The sequence below is a fragment of the Ochlerotatus camptorhynchus genome, unplaced genomic scaffold (genome assembly GCF_037179485.1).
Source record: "Ochlerotatus camptorhynchus isolate MF236.1 unplaced genomic scaffold, CSIRO-AGI_Acam_v1.1 ptg000606l, whole genome shotgun sequence".
In the NCBI taxonomy this organism is placed as follows: Eukaryota; Metazoa; Arthropoda; class Insecta; order Diptera; family Culicidae; genus Ochlerotatus; species Ochlerotatus camptorhynchus.
Genome location: NW_027041086.1, coordinates 60,259 through 74,638, shown reverse-complemented (window position 1 = coordinate 74,638; position 14,380 = coordinate 60,259). Strand labels below are relative to the sequence as shown.

At 37.3% G+C, this 14,380-nt stretch overlaps 1 protein-coding gene across 1 annotated transcript; it reads left to right on the top strand.

The window, feature by feature from the left end:
- Positions 1-12,692: 12,692 nt before the first annotated feature.
- LOC135714084 (iron-sulfur cluster assembly 2 homolog, mitochondrial) lies at positions 12,693-13,562 on the top strand. Its single transcript, XM_065237353.1, has 2 exons — positions 12,693-12,791; positions 12,850-13,562. The coding sequence occupies exons 1-2, from the start codon at positions 12,751-12,753 to the stop codon at positions 13,229-13,231; spliced, it is 423 nt and encodes a 140-aa protein (XP_065093425.1). The 5' UTR covers positions 12,693-12,750; the 3' UTR covers positions 13,232-13,562.
- The last annotated feature ends 818 nt before the right edge of the window (positions 13,563-14,380 follow it).

The following is a 14,380-nucleotide window of genomic DNA, read 5'->3' as shown; positions in this document are numbered from 1 at the left end:
GTTAATAATATAATAATTATTTATACTAAAATCATCATTAAATTGAAATATATAAGAATAATCAAATTGCATACATAAAAAGTCACAATCAAGTTGCAGCTTCAAATCCGAAATGATGACTACTTGAAAAATGGTAATTTATATGTCGAATTAAGCTTATTAATAAAAATGAAGTTCCAATTAAAACCAGAATCCAGTTGCTACAAAAACCTTTCAGCCATAAACATTATTTGAAATTGTAAATGGAGCTTCAATATATTCTGCTTGTAAAATAGAAAAATTAATTCCTAATATTGCAATAAAAAATAAACTTTGTATGGTTTGAGTGTAATTATTTGCTTTTAAACTGTGATGAGCTCAAGTAGCTGTTACTGTTGCTAATAAAATAGCTGCATTTAATATAAGAATTTGAAAAAGATTAAAAGCAATAATTCTTACTGTTGATTAAATTTAACCTAATCCAATTGTTGGAAATAATCTTTAATGGAAAAAGCTAAAAAAAAAAACAGAGAATGGACATGTTATAACTTTCAGTTTATTTTATGTTGTTAAATATTTAAATTTTGGGAAGATTAATTCGAATTATATAAGAACATCCAATATAATTTTAAGTATAAAAAATAATTAAATAAACAAGAAATAAAGTTAATCATCTAATAGGGGCTATTTGAGGAATTGAAAAAATATTAGATTAATACAGTTTCTTAGTTTGACATACTAAGGTTTTTATAAAACTATTTTTTGTGTAGTTGAAGATGCTAATTTCAAATAACAGACTGTAGTGGTAATTTTTATCCGATAGATGGAGTAGATGAAAGCATAGTGTTGATAGTTCCGTTAGAGTACGGCAGTGTGAAGATTGCATATAGATATTAGAATAGCGAGCTAGGACAACTTTTAAGGAAGGTACAAATCGGTTTTTTTCATCTCTCTTTACCAAACTCCCCCTTTGGAGAGGGATGGTGAGGGGTGAGCAGTATCGCCACCACGCTGCACCAGTATTGGTTATCTGTATTATCTGTCAGCGCAATCCGCCCTGGATAGCTACTGCCCTGGGAGGCCAACCCGATGAAAGAGGCTGTCATTTCCTCTTAATACTTACCTTTCCCAACTCCGGTTACTGTGCCATACAATCCTCCGGTCCACTTCACGATTCTCATGTGGATGTGGATGTGTTTTGATTCTCGAAGAATTTGCGTTTAAAGCCATTGTTTAAGTTTGGTTGTTCCGCCTATTTCAATTGTTGGTCTAGAAATGCTCGTTTGTATACACTCTGCGATCGGAGCACGAAGTTTGACACTTGATGCTCTAGCAGAGTGTAAGCGAACAAGCATACAATTTTTATGCTTGTTCGCTTACTCTGCTAGAACCCGAGCGTCAAGTGTCAAACTTCGTGCTCCGATCGCAGAGTGTAAATAAACGAGCATAAATTCCACCACAGAGATGGTCTAACGACGTCTAACCAGCCATCCAAAAAATGTCTAACGTTAGTCTCACGTTAGACTAACATGTTAGACCGAAAAGAGCTGTAACGTCTAACAGAATGTGTCATATCAGTCTAATATTAGACGAACATTAGACTAACGTTAGACCAAATGTTAGTCTAATGGTCTAACGTGTTAGACTAACGTTAGACTCATGTTAGACTAACCTTCCGTGCTGGGATCACACACAAATCAGAGATGTCCCATTTTTAGTTACTCGATTAACAACTAATCGATTATTTTTTGTTCGCTGTGCTGCCATTTTTCCACCAATGAGCATGCTTGAAACGATCGGTGATGATCCTCTGGAGATGTTAATGCTTATATCGGCATGATATAACCGATTACACATATTTTATTTTCGGTTCGTTAATCGATTAATCGATTATTCGAAAGAAAATCAGCCATCACTAGATGAATGTGAAACGTCATTTCAAATATAAGGACCGTACATAAATAATGATACAATTTGAAAGGGACCGGGGCTAATCACAAATTACGTCCCCACGGTAACTGAAATAAACACGAGTGTTCACCGGTTGGTGACAATTTTGTCAATATCGCGCGAAAGTCTGTCAATGACAATGACAAATCTCAGCACTTCGTCTGATACATCTGATGGGGTGACTGAATGCTTTCGATTACATGGCTAGCCTATTGGTCGCAAGCAAAAGATTAACGTACCCCATTCTAGTCGAAATTCTAGTACTACGCAATGTTTGTTTTGATTCGCTGTGAAAATTTGACAGGTAAAATGAGGGGTTATTGGTTTTTCCTATGTTTCGAGGGGTGAATCGATTAGCTTGGGACCGAAGAGAGTACCAGAGCTGAGCCGAAAAGTGGAGCAAGTTATTTCGGGACCTTCTGGTCTTAGAGTTACCTCTATGGTTATATCATGCTGATATAATCATTAACTTCTCCAGAGGATCATCACCCATCGTTTCAAACATATGCTGCACTCTCATTGGCGGAAAAATGACATCACAGCGAACAAAACATAATCGATAAAAAAAATGGGACATCTCTGATTTCGGTGTGATTGTTCTGATAAAAAAAGAGCGCAAAATTTCATCTCTACCGAGGGGGCAGCAAAACCACAAAATTACCTTGCATACAGGGGTATTCAGTGTATGAAAGGGACCGTGAAAGAGGACACTAAAATATAAAGTTTTTCTTCCGACTGTTTCATCTTAGCATTATTCTTTGATCTAATAGTCCTTCTAACTAAGTATTATCGGTACACCTGAAAAACGGAATTCCTGTTTTCAGCAGTCGGAGCAAAAGAACCACACCGGTTCCAAATCCTCAATAATATTGATACCGCATAACCAACAGAATATGGCCACTCCCGGGATCCACTAAATGAATACGCAAACCAGCAGTATCGCCACCACGATTTACCATTGTTTCGGTTATCGGTATTCCAAGTGCATTTCACCTTGGATAGCTTCTGCCCTCGAAGACTTATTTACCTTTCCCAGCTCCGGTTACTGTGCCATAAAATCTCTCTGATACACTCCGCGATTATCACGGTAGTCCTCATCGATAACGCCGATGGGCACCGACATCTAGGAAAAATACAGCTTCATTAACTCTTGCAGTGAGAAAAAAACCCTGTCGCAGAGTGATAGCTTGAAATTTTCATAGTTGAAGATGCTAATTTCAAATAACAGACTGTAGTGGTAATTTTTATACGATAGATGGAGTAGATGAAAGCATAGAGTTGATAGTTCCGTTAGAGTACGGCAGTGTGAAGATTGTATATAGATATTAGACAAGCGAGCTAGGACAACTTTTAAGGAAGGTACAAATCGGTTTTTTCATCTCTCTTTACCAAACTCCCCCTTTGGAGAGGGATGGTGAGGGGTATTTGACATATAAATTACCATTTTTTAAGTAGTCATCATTTCGGATTTGAAGCTGCAACTTGATTGTGACTTTTTATGTATGCAATTTGATTATTCTTATATATTTCAATTTAATGATGATTTTAGTATAAATAATTATTATATTATTAACTACACAGAAAAAAGTTGTTGAATATTACATCCAAACAGCTGCACAGAGATCATTCCGCCGGTTGTGTAATATGCAGTGCTGTAAAACATCTATATCAAAATACCTACAAAATGCTGAATTTCCCTAGCCACCTGATGTCGGTATCAGTTCACATAGTTAGAATATCAATATTATTCGCCTCAATGTCAGTTCACAAATAACATTGACATCGTAAAGGGACCAATGATAGTCAAAGTTCTGCTTCTTATATACGCCAGCTAATCAAGTACCGATCTTTAGAAAACTCACCAGTAATATTAAAACAATGCAACGGTTATACAAAAAAGTTGATTTATTAAGATAAAAGTAAGATTTTCAACTTTTCCCTAGTCATATGGTCAGTACTGGTAATACTACGTTGTACATCCATTGATGTAATATTGTATCTGATTTTTGCTATTACATCATTATTTCATACATCAGCTGGAATTACGTTGATCGATATTACATTTTTGTGTATGACATGTATCATTTTTATCATTATAATTATTTTGATTTTTGACTTTTTTTTTATTTTGCGAGACAGAAGGGGGTCTTATGAACGCCAGATCTCAAGTCTCAAGGCCACATTCCACAACGTGAGTGGAATATGGTTATCACGTCAAACTATAATGTCTAAAATAAACCACATGCCCCAACCAACCCCTAGAACGGCTCCAATACACTCACCATGCTGAATTGTGAGTCCTGCCTTTTCCCTATCATTGCATGCAAAATAATAACCCAATGCGAGTCAATTGAAGATGCCAAATTGAATTAGTTGCAATGATAGTGTTAACAGTATGTATATGGTATAACAATAAATTTAATTGTTTCTATCAAAGATGACTTTTAAATTTATTACCCTTTCGATAAGTACCGTTGAATGTGATAAAGAGCCACACAGTGTTGAGATATTGTTAAAAATCTAACACTGCTTTTTGATTCTAAATTCGTCCTACGAGTTTCAATTCCGTCCAAACGCATTGAAACATCATTGGATTTCCTTCGTCCTACGAATGAAAGTGGCAAAAGCGAGTTCGCTAAGACAGTAGTTCCACACAGGTTCGCAAATCGTTTCGGATCGATGTTTTTAGAATTACTTGTTATTTTGCACAGTTGTTTATTATTGTCCAACATGTCATTTTACATATTTGGTTCCCTAGTTTTGTACACGACTAGCATTTGACAAGGGATTATGCAAAAATGATACGCATCAATCCAGTATTTTACGATCGCTTATGGCCGCCACAATCTGGCTGAGTTTTTGGTAGGGAACATAAGATTTGAAGTTTGACTTGTGTCGTTTGACGTGTAAACGTTCAAATTTGAACGTTTACACGTCAAACGACACAACCCAAACGTCAAATCATATGTTCCCTACCAAAAACTCAGCCAGATTGTGGCGGCCATAGCGCTCGCAAAATGCTGCATAGAAAAACATATATCTCGCGAACAATTTGTTTGATCGAGATGGTGTCTTGGGCAAGGTTGCGGACAATATTGTGCCTTTAAAGAAAAAATATACATTGTAAAATATTATTTTATTATTTACAAAAAAAAAATCAAAACTATAAAAAAAAAATATTCAAACTGTATTTTATTCAAAATAATTTTCTGAATTTGGAAATCATTAGATGTTATAATGATATTTTGTACTTGTTAGATACAAGAAGAGGTTGAAAGGCAAGTGTTTGACACATGCAACCTGTCAAATTTGCTTTCAGATAGTCACAATCATCGATTTTACGACTCGCGAGCGCTCACTCTGAGTGAACGCTCACGAATCATAAAATCGCTGATAGTAACACTCTGGAAGTGAAATTGACAGGTTTTATGTGTCAGATACTTGCCTTTCAACCTCTTCTTGTATCCAACAAGTACAAAATATCATTATAGCATCTAATGATTTCAAAATTCAGAAAATAATGTTTTTATAACAAGTGAGTGGAAGCAACCCTACCCACCACAGTGTACTCAATAGATGGCGGTAATGTTTTAGCGACGATGTTTTACAGTGAGAAATATTCAATGTGTTATGTCTGTTTGTCTGTGCTCGTAGGTTAAAATTCACTTATCGCATAATTTGAGCAATTTTCACCATTTTGAGATGTTATTCGTGAGTGTCTGATCTTGAAAATATTTTTAACGAAAAGCCCAATTAATATCCTTAAACTTTTCAATTCACAGTTTTGCAATCAGACGCACAAGTCTCTATACAACAAGCGTTGAAAATCAAGCCACTTAAGGAACCGGAAACTAACGATTTTAAATTAGCTCACTACTTGACTAGCCTATTGGTTCCAAGTACATCTACAAGCGCACCCCATTCTAGTAGAAATTCTAGTAGTACACTATGTTTGTTTTGATTCGCTATGAAAGTTTGACAGATAAAAAGTTGAGCACGTTTTTTTCGGAACCTTCTAGTCTTGCCCCCTTTTTTGAAAAGGTTTTCCAATGTTCTACAAAACCCATGCCCTTTTTCAGTAATCTTATTAATAGGTGCACCAAAGTATACTTTAAATATCACTCTTAACGATGAATGAGAAAAATTTAGAATTATGGTTATGTGAAATTATTGAAAGAAAAATGTCTGAAGCGCGGAGGGGCTGACAAACTCGGGTCATTACTGTATTTAAAATAAATTAATTCATTTTTACCTTTTTTATGGTTGTTTGATTATTAATTGCTACTATTACCTGATTAGAGTTGGCTCCTTCAAAATACTGTGTAGAATTTACCCCATTATTCCCTAGCTCCATCGATTATCGTTCCTGCGTGGTTTTTGTGATATACCCACCCTCGGCATATTACCCTGTAGTACGACTTGTATTTATATTTATATATAATTATTTATATATTTATATTTTTTATTATTATTTGTATTTATGTTTATATTTAATTATTTATATTATTTATATTTACTCATGCCTACAATTAGACGAAGTAGTTACCTGATTTGGTTTTTATACAGTTGTTATTCTTGCTCTTATCTCAAAGGAATCAATTCAATTGTTATGTCCTGATATTTATATACGTACTTCGAATTATGGAAGTCCCCTCAAAGGTCTGCCTTTTGCTTACCCTAATTAACAGTACCATAAATTGATAATAACCCAAATGGTATAGCTATTCCACAAATTGTTTGGATGATACCACGAACACGTCATTAATCACAATAACCATACAAATTTTATTAGGGAAGCAAAATCAGAATCCTTGTATGTATGTATGTAAAGGATACCACTCATTGTTGCAAGGCACAGCCATTAGACAGTGGATCATCCTCCAAGTATGACTTGATCAAGTACGATACCTGGTTGTATTCAATTTACCATTGTAAGAAGGGCCAAAAACGGAGGGGCGGACCCGTAAGCAGATACACTTACGCGCAATCCGCGGGATCAGGAGAATCGCCTTCCAATGATAAAATCCTACAACCCGATGTAGAACAAGCCATCATACGAGGGAACGTCCCAATGAGTGGGGAGAAGAGCCCGCCGTCAATTCACGAAATGTTAATGACAGGGAGTTGGCAATTCCACTCTCCCCTTCCAAATCGCTTCAATCCGGAGCCCTGGTGGTCCCATCCCTCCCCTTTGCATATGATGTGTATATATATATATATTTATATCGGCATTACCCGTTAGATTTTGTCAACACAATTTTGCTTTCTTAGCTTTTCAAAATCTTTAATAAATGCAAATCTTATCATATGACCTATTCCGCGAGTCGTGTGAATCTCCACCACCAATGAGTCAACAAAAGTCACGCTCTAGTGGGGTGACTCTCCGTGCCATTAAATGAAGAGTCACCTCACACGAGGCGACCCCCGTCACCCTACTAGCGACAGAGAGCCATACTACTCGCAGAACAGGCCTGCAGGTGACGTTTAAAGCTCCACAATTTTACTGAAAATCTAAGAAAATTATTGAACAGAATTTAATAATATAACTGCAGAGCACAAGCAGTTTAAATATACTGAGGACGTGTTACCAAAATCGAATGGATACTTATATGTTTATTAATTTATCTTACCTTGATGAACCAACTACTTACCTGTCCTTAATGGCCATAAACTCCAATCGGTATTTCCCGGTAAATCCGATCACAATCCTTTACAACATTTGGCCGACACCAACGCGCATCATCGCAACCACTCAGCACTTTCTTCCTCTTCACTAAATTGAAGGGCTTCTAGGGAAACTATTTTCTTGTGGACCGCGTTGCGGTCGGACTTCACTGTTCTTCTCCTTCTTTTTCTCTTTTAACCCCTACTACGAGAAGATGAAACACCTATGTGGCACTCACTCTCCTACTATCGGTTGTCACTGCATTAAAACCGCTGCCGCAATCTTTCACCGTTTTCTTTTTGCTTCTCTTTCTACTCTCTTCGTCTAACAGAATTTCACCACCGCTTTACTCTGTATTCCTTTAGGGTGCTCACTCACACACTACTGTTTGCCGCTATATTTTTGGCACTATCAGCTTCTTCTTTTCTTCCCATTTCCTGCCTTCTCGCACTCGAAATTATCTCTACCGTTCGGCGTGGAATCAACAATTTCCACTCTTAAACGCAACTCCCCTTGCGCTCCCCTCGCACACATATGCACTCTGGATCTCCCCGCATAGACCCTTCGCCCCTTCAGCAGCAATTCTGCCAAAAGTAGTCTCAATCACGCTTTTTCTTTCTTCTTCTATCACCGCCACCGATTGAAACCGTCACGCAAGTTATAGCGCATCACCTGCGGATGTTAACCGCCACCTTATCTTAGTATCACTCCACCAATCCGCCTCCTAATCCGTATTACCGGACCAGCCTTCCGTCGAACACTTTCCTCGAACCAGCAACAACACTGAACGCAGCAGCAAACAGCACACACGTCCGACTCAGTCGGTAGTCACTCACGTATGGGAAGCAAAATCAGAATCCTTGGGGACAAAATCAAGCAGTGACACCTTTATTGACCATGCATCAGAATCCTAATCTTAACTACTTCAAACTTGAGAACAACGAATAGAAGATAAGAAATCACATATAAGACCTACCCATATTTTCTTTTTTTTTTTTCAATATCATCCTCGGTGGGCAACCAGAGTCTTGTGACTAACAACATTGTGTAAAACTTGTTACGGACTAAGATGTGTTCTTTTGATTAGGGAAAACTCCTGTTCTACTAAGTGGTCTGACAGCTCATGGGTTGTTTACTCGGTTGCTTTTCCTTTACCGCGGTAGCAGTAAAATTTTGATTAGGCCTGGATTGGCATGAAAGTGGATTCAACATCCAACCAGAACAAAGATGCAAATTTTATTACGTCCCCTAGATAGACCAATCGTCTAGGGAACGTAATGAGATTTACATGTTTCGTGCAGTTCACAATCATTACATTAGCAACATTAAAGAAAAAAACAAGACTAATCCCAACCTAAACCAAAATGTTAGTGCTACGACGGTAAAATCAACCGAGGAAGCAACTGATGCACATTCCCCGAAAAGCAGATCGCTAGCTTTCATGCTAAAAATACTGGTTTTTGAGTCAAAAGTTATTATACGTCGTTTGGTGGCCCCCTAATGCTACTTAAGTCAAAGTGTATTTACCAGAATATTCGGGAGAATTATCACACACGTCTCCTTACGTGCAACCCATTCATCTTTTAAGGACCACCGAAATCATCTTAGCAACAAACAGTTCAATTTATTCACTTTAATAATGAGAAAACAAAACGAAACGTACACTTTTCACGGGTTGCTCTGTGCTGTTACTTAAGACTATAATAAAGAATTAAAAAATAATGTTACTTAAGACAAACGGCATCTCCTTCCTGACTTAAGTAACATCGAACATTTTGAACACGTTTGCTTATGGGAATTTACCATAGGAGTAAAGAGTAAAATCCCCAGATGGGTTTCTAGTAAAGTGTTACTGAGTCATCGTCAACGAAAACGATAGCTGCGAAAACACTCGTGTCGAGCTAAAGCCGACTCGAGTCATGTAGCCCGAGCATAATTCGACCCGAGTCATGCAGATCGATCAGCATGGTCACGTCTAACGTTGGTCTAACGCTAACATTTTTCCTTCTGGGGAGCATAATTCGACCCGAGTCATGCAGATCGATCAGCATGGTCACGTCTAACGTTGGCCTAACGCTAACATTTTTCCTTCTGGGAGGTGTTTCGCGGAAACCCATTAATGGGTATAAAAATACCCATTTCCGCTAAAAGTGCCCCTCCTCATTTAATTGATAAACTACACAGGAAAAAAATGTAATTCAAGCTGATGTATGAAATAATTATGTAATAGCAAAAAGCAGATACAATAGATGTAATTTTGTTCGCAAGATCGATGTACATCGTACAACGTAAAATTACACCTCCAGCGGAATGACCTCTGTGCAGCTGTTTGGATGTAATATTCAACAACTTTTTTTACTGTGTACGGTTTACTCATTAGAGGGTAAATGGGAGGTCTGTCAATAAATGGGCGTTTTTACCCATTTTCTTAAATTGTGTTTACCATAAAATGGGTAAAAACTACTTTTGTTTTTTTCAAATGGAGGATTCACACCATGGTGGGTATATAAATGGTGATACAGCTTTGTCACTATATAGGCAAGGAGGTCGCGGGGGGGGGGGGGGAGGGGGGAAGTGTGGTTCTAGAGCAAATTGTAAACAAACTCGGTCGCTGTCCCATACAAAAATCCAACATGGCTGAATCATGAATTTGACACATTAGAACACCTATATGTAGTCACCTTGATTCACACCATGGACCCAAAGGTCAGGACCAATAGCGTGGAAGGAATTTATCGAAAAATCATGGTTCTCGGTAATAGAATGGAAGTGCACGCAGTAGTAGGTTTTTTAGATTTGTGGGTAGTTATATTTTTGAGTGCATGGGGGAGTGCTGTCAACAATTGATCAGTTCACGAAGATTTGCCGCACTCTTCTCTCACCCGTAAGTTTTGACAGTTTTGGGTGGTTTGTTTTGGCTCCCATTCGTTGCTATCTCTTTTACTCAGAAGCAAAATGATAGGGAGCAAAAAGTGAGGTTAGGGACCGTGCACTGATCTATGCTGTCGGTTTGTTTACCAACAATAGCTGACGTTTTGTTTTAACCTAAATTTTTTCCTAACCTGAACTTCAGAGCTAGGATTAAAAATGTAATTCAGTGCCAACATTTTAAAGGGGCGTAATTGCTTTTGTAAACAATTACTTTAACCGTCAATTTCTCGTGAATGTAATCTTACCTCTACAAAATTACATTGCTTGCTGATAGAGGAAACATTCCTCTACCTGCTGGTGTCATTATTTTTCATGAGTGAGCTTTTATTCACGAGAAATCGACGACTAAAGCCATTGTTTACAAATGCAATTACGCCCCTTTGAAATGTTGGCACTGAATTGTTGATGTTGAGCAAAATCCCACATACAGCGGGCTAGTCGCCAGCGGCCCCCGGACCGCTCAGCGGACGGGGCGGAGTTGGGCGACTCGAACTTCGCGGCACCACTTGGTCCAAATTTGGTCGCCGGCGCTAACTGCAGCGTGACATCACGAATGAACTCAGTGTTAATTGGGAGATTGCCGTAAAAGCTCAACGCAGATGTCACCACTGCATGATAATGATAATGTTGACAGATTACATATAAAATTCGTGAAAATTAGCATTAAATCATAATTGTCATCAAGCCTGCGTAAAATCCTTCCAATATAACATTCGAATTGAAGAAGAAAACGTCTTCACAATCAGGCTGATGTGCATTTTTGACTTTTCCAGATGAACTTTCATAAGATATATTCATTTCATTTCATGGCTCCATTAATGCTGCATCGTTAATATGATGTAAACAGAAGTAAATTGCTCAATTACTCAAAATAAAGATGATTTGTCATCTTGTTATCACTTTGAAAACCATCTAGCACCATTTTATAGTATGATGCGTGTTGAGTACATCAAGTTCCGTTACGTTTTCCGTCGAAAATTGTGAAAATCAATATGTTTGCCTTTAAAAGGCCAAAATGAACATTTATTGAACATTGGCGTCCTATAAAACCAATTCTCCATTACCACCAGCATGATACAACCTTTCCTAAGTAAATTCTGTTAATTTCCACTTTCATCTTAGTGGAAATCGCACATATTCACCATTTTCCGAAAAATGCAGCTGCGCAGGAGGTAACCTCTCCCTGTGGGTGCAAACTTGTTATGCATAATTTTCCATGAAAACGTCTCCGATCCATACCGAAATAATAACAGTTAGTTTTCAAACACGTTTTCTTACACGATTCAAGCAAAAGTTTCCACGAGAAATTATTAGTTTTTCTTTATAGACCGATTTGCCCCAAAAATCGTCTGCTTTACTTGGAAAATTTGGAAACTATCCTCCTTCTAGTAGTTCTCACTTCGAAATGTAGGTGGCGAAAGCTTGGAAAAGTTTCACTGCAAGACGCCAATCGGTTGAACCTTTTTGACAGCTCAGTGGTACTGTTAACAAGTACTTAGTCGGTTTTTTCCAAAAAAAAATTCTAAAATTTCCGAATTTTAACTTGAAAATTGTCGAGCAACAGCGCGTTGCAAGAATGTTGCTCGTGAATATTGCAGAAATGTGGTTTACATCTCACTGCAGTTTGAAAAATTATAGAGAAAATCCACTCAAGAAAAAAATCGACTAAGTCCACGTAAACAGTACCACTAAACTGTCGTCAGATTGAGGTTAACCCCGACGGTGCAAAACCTAATTTAAAACCTCTTCTTCTTCTTTTCCTTTATTTAACGTCACTCATAAAATAAATCACTTGGAGGCGAACCAGCCCAAGGCTGAAAGCCTCCTTAATAAAGTTAAATAATAATAATAATAAAATAAATCACATAACCAGTGGAAAATATCCATGTGAATTTCACATAACTTTCATGTGATCCCATAATTGGAAATTGCACCACTAAAGCACATGAACGTTATGTGTCCAATGAAATCTATATGATTAGTCACATAGAATTTCTGATGTTATCCGATATTCACATAAAAATTATTATTTTTGTTTTTGGAAAATTATTATGTGCTTTCCTAATAGAAACTAAGTAAAAACTTTTTTCAGTGTAGATGCTGCACGATGACGTCACAAATGAACGTGATGAACCCGCATTCATCAGTTTGACATCTGGTGGTTTGTTTACCTTTGCTTGTTAGTCATTCAAGTGGATTTGAGGTTTTAAATAAGTCAAGTCGAAATGGCACTCTTTCGAAATATGTTAGCAACTATTTTGGTACAGTATGTAGTAACTTATGCAGTAATATTATTTATATCTAATAATTGATCGATATTCCAGAAAACCACATGTAATTCTACGAGACGCATTGTTTTCATCGAAACCGGCTATCGCAGGACATTTGAAGCTCAGTGACACTTGTCTGAAACGTCTCAGGGAAATTTGCGACGAAAAATCTTTCCTTCGCATCACTATTGAAGGCGGTGGTTGTTCAGGGTTCCAGTACAAGTTCGACATAGATGACAAACTTAAATCGGATGATTTGGTGTATGGTGAAAATGATGCACGAGTCGTAATAGATCAGACTTCTATTGAGTACGTAGATGGGTCAATGATCGATTTTCACACAGAGCTGATACGGTCCGGATTCAGGATCATAAACAATCCAAAAGCCGAACAAGGTTGCTCGTGTGGAGCATCATTTGCCATTAAATTAAATTGATGGCTTATATGGATATTAGGGCGATTGTTTTTCGGATGAAAATTACGTAAGAACCTCTAGTTGAACAAATACTAATATATTTTTTTGTTTTGTGGCGTATTTTTCTATTCAAATCACTTAGCATACCGAAATTCAATAAAATATCATATGTTTTCGTATTTGCAAATAACAGAAAATGTCTCCCCACCAAGACGTTTTGCTAACCATTCGTTTTTCACAACTGCTAGTTTAAGGGTTTCACACCTGAACTTAGCGTTTAGGTTTGTGTGGAGTGCTCTGGCCATCCCAACGATGATTAGTAAATCGCTTTCCAATAGATTGTTGCATAGTTCTGAAAAGAGAGAGAGGAAAAACTGGGGTGAGTTGGAGATTAAATCAGAGCAAATTTTCATTATGTCGTAAGTAACATTCGCACCAATCCGAGAAAAATTAAGTTTTGTTTTGATGACCGAAAAGTTATTCCTATTTCCAATTAAACTAATATAATCTCATAGTGATAGCAATGTTTAACATATTTAGCAGGGTTTTAATCATACAAATGCAAATCGCTAGCTTTCATGCTAAAAAATACTGGTTTTTAAGTCATAAGGATATTCGGGAGAATAATAATTAGTTGAACTTTAGTGAGATTGAGATCCGACTCAGCATCGCTAAAAAAAGTATAGGATGCTGCACGCTGACTTCACGAATGAACGCGATGAACCCGAATTCATCATTTTGACATCCATTGGTGGTTTGTTTACCTTTGCTTGCAAGTCAATTCAAGTGGATTTGAGGTTTTAAATAAAAAGAATTAAAAGATATGATATCCGACTATGTTCATTTGAAAAATATTCCTCTCCAATAAATCGTTAAAAAAAATTAATAAATTTTTTAACCTTTTTTTTCTAAGTCCATGTAAGCAAACCACTGCCAGATGTCAAAAAAGTTAGGTTACCCCGACGGTGCAGCTCCTTATAGTCCATTTTATGAAATGACAGGAGCTGGTTTGCCTGCCAGAATTTGATGATATTGATATTGCTTGTCACAGCCGTTTAGTAACCGCCTCCTGTCAAAGTTCATTCATGAGTTGAACCAGAAACGTCTAATAAAATGCTCTACACGGTGTTTCGTGAAAACCCATTTATGGGTAAAAAAAATACCTACATG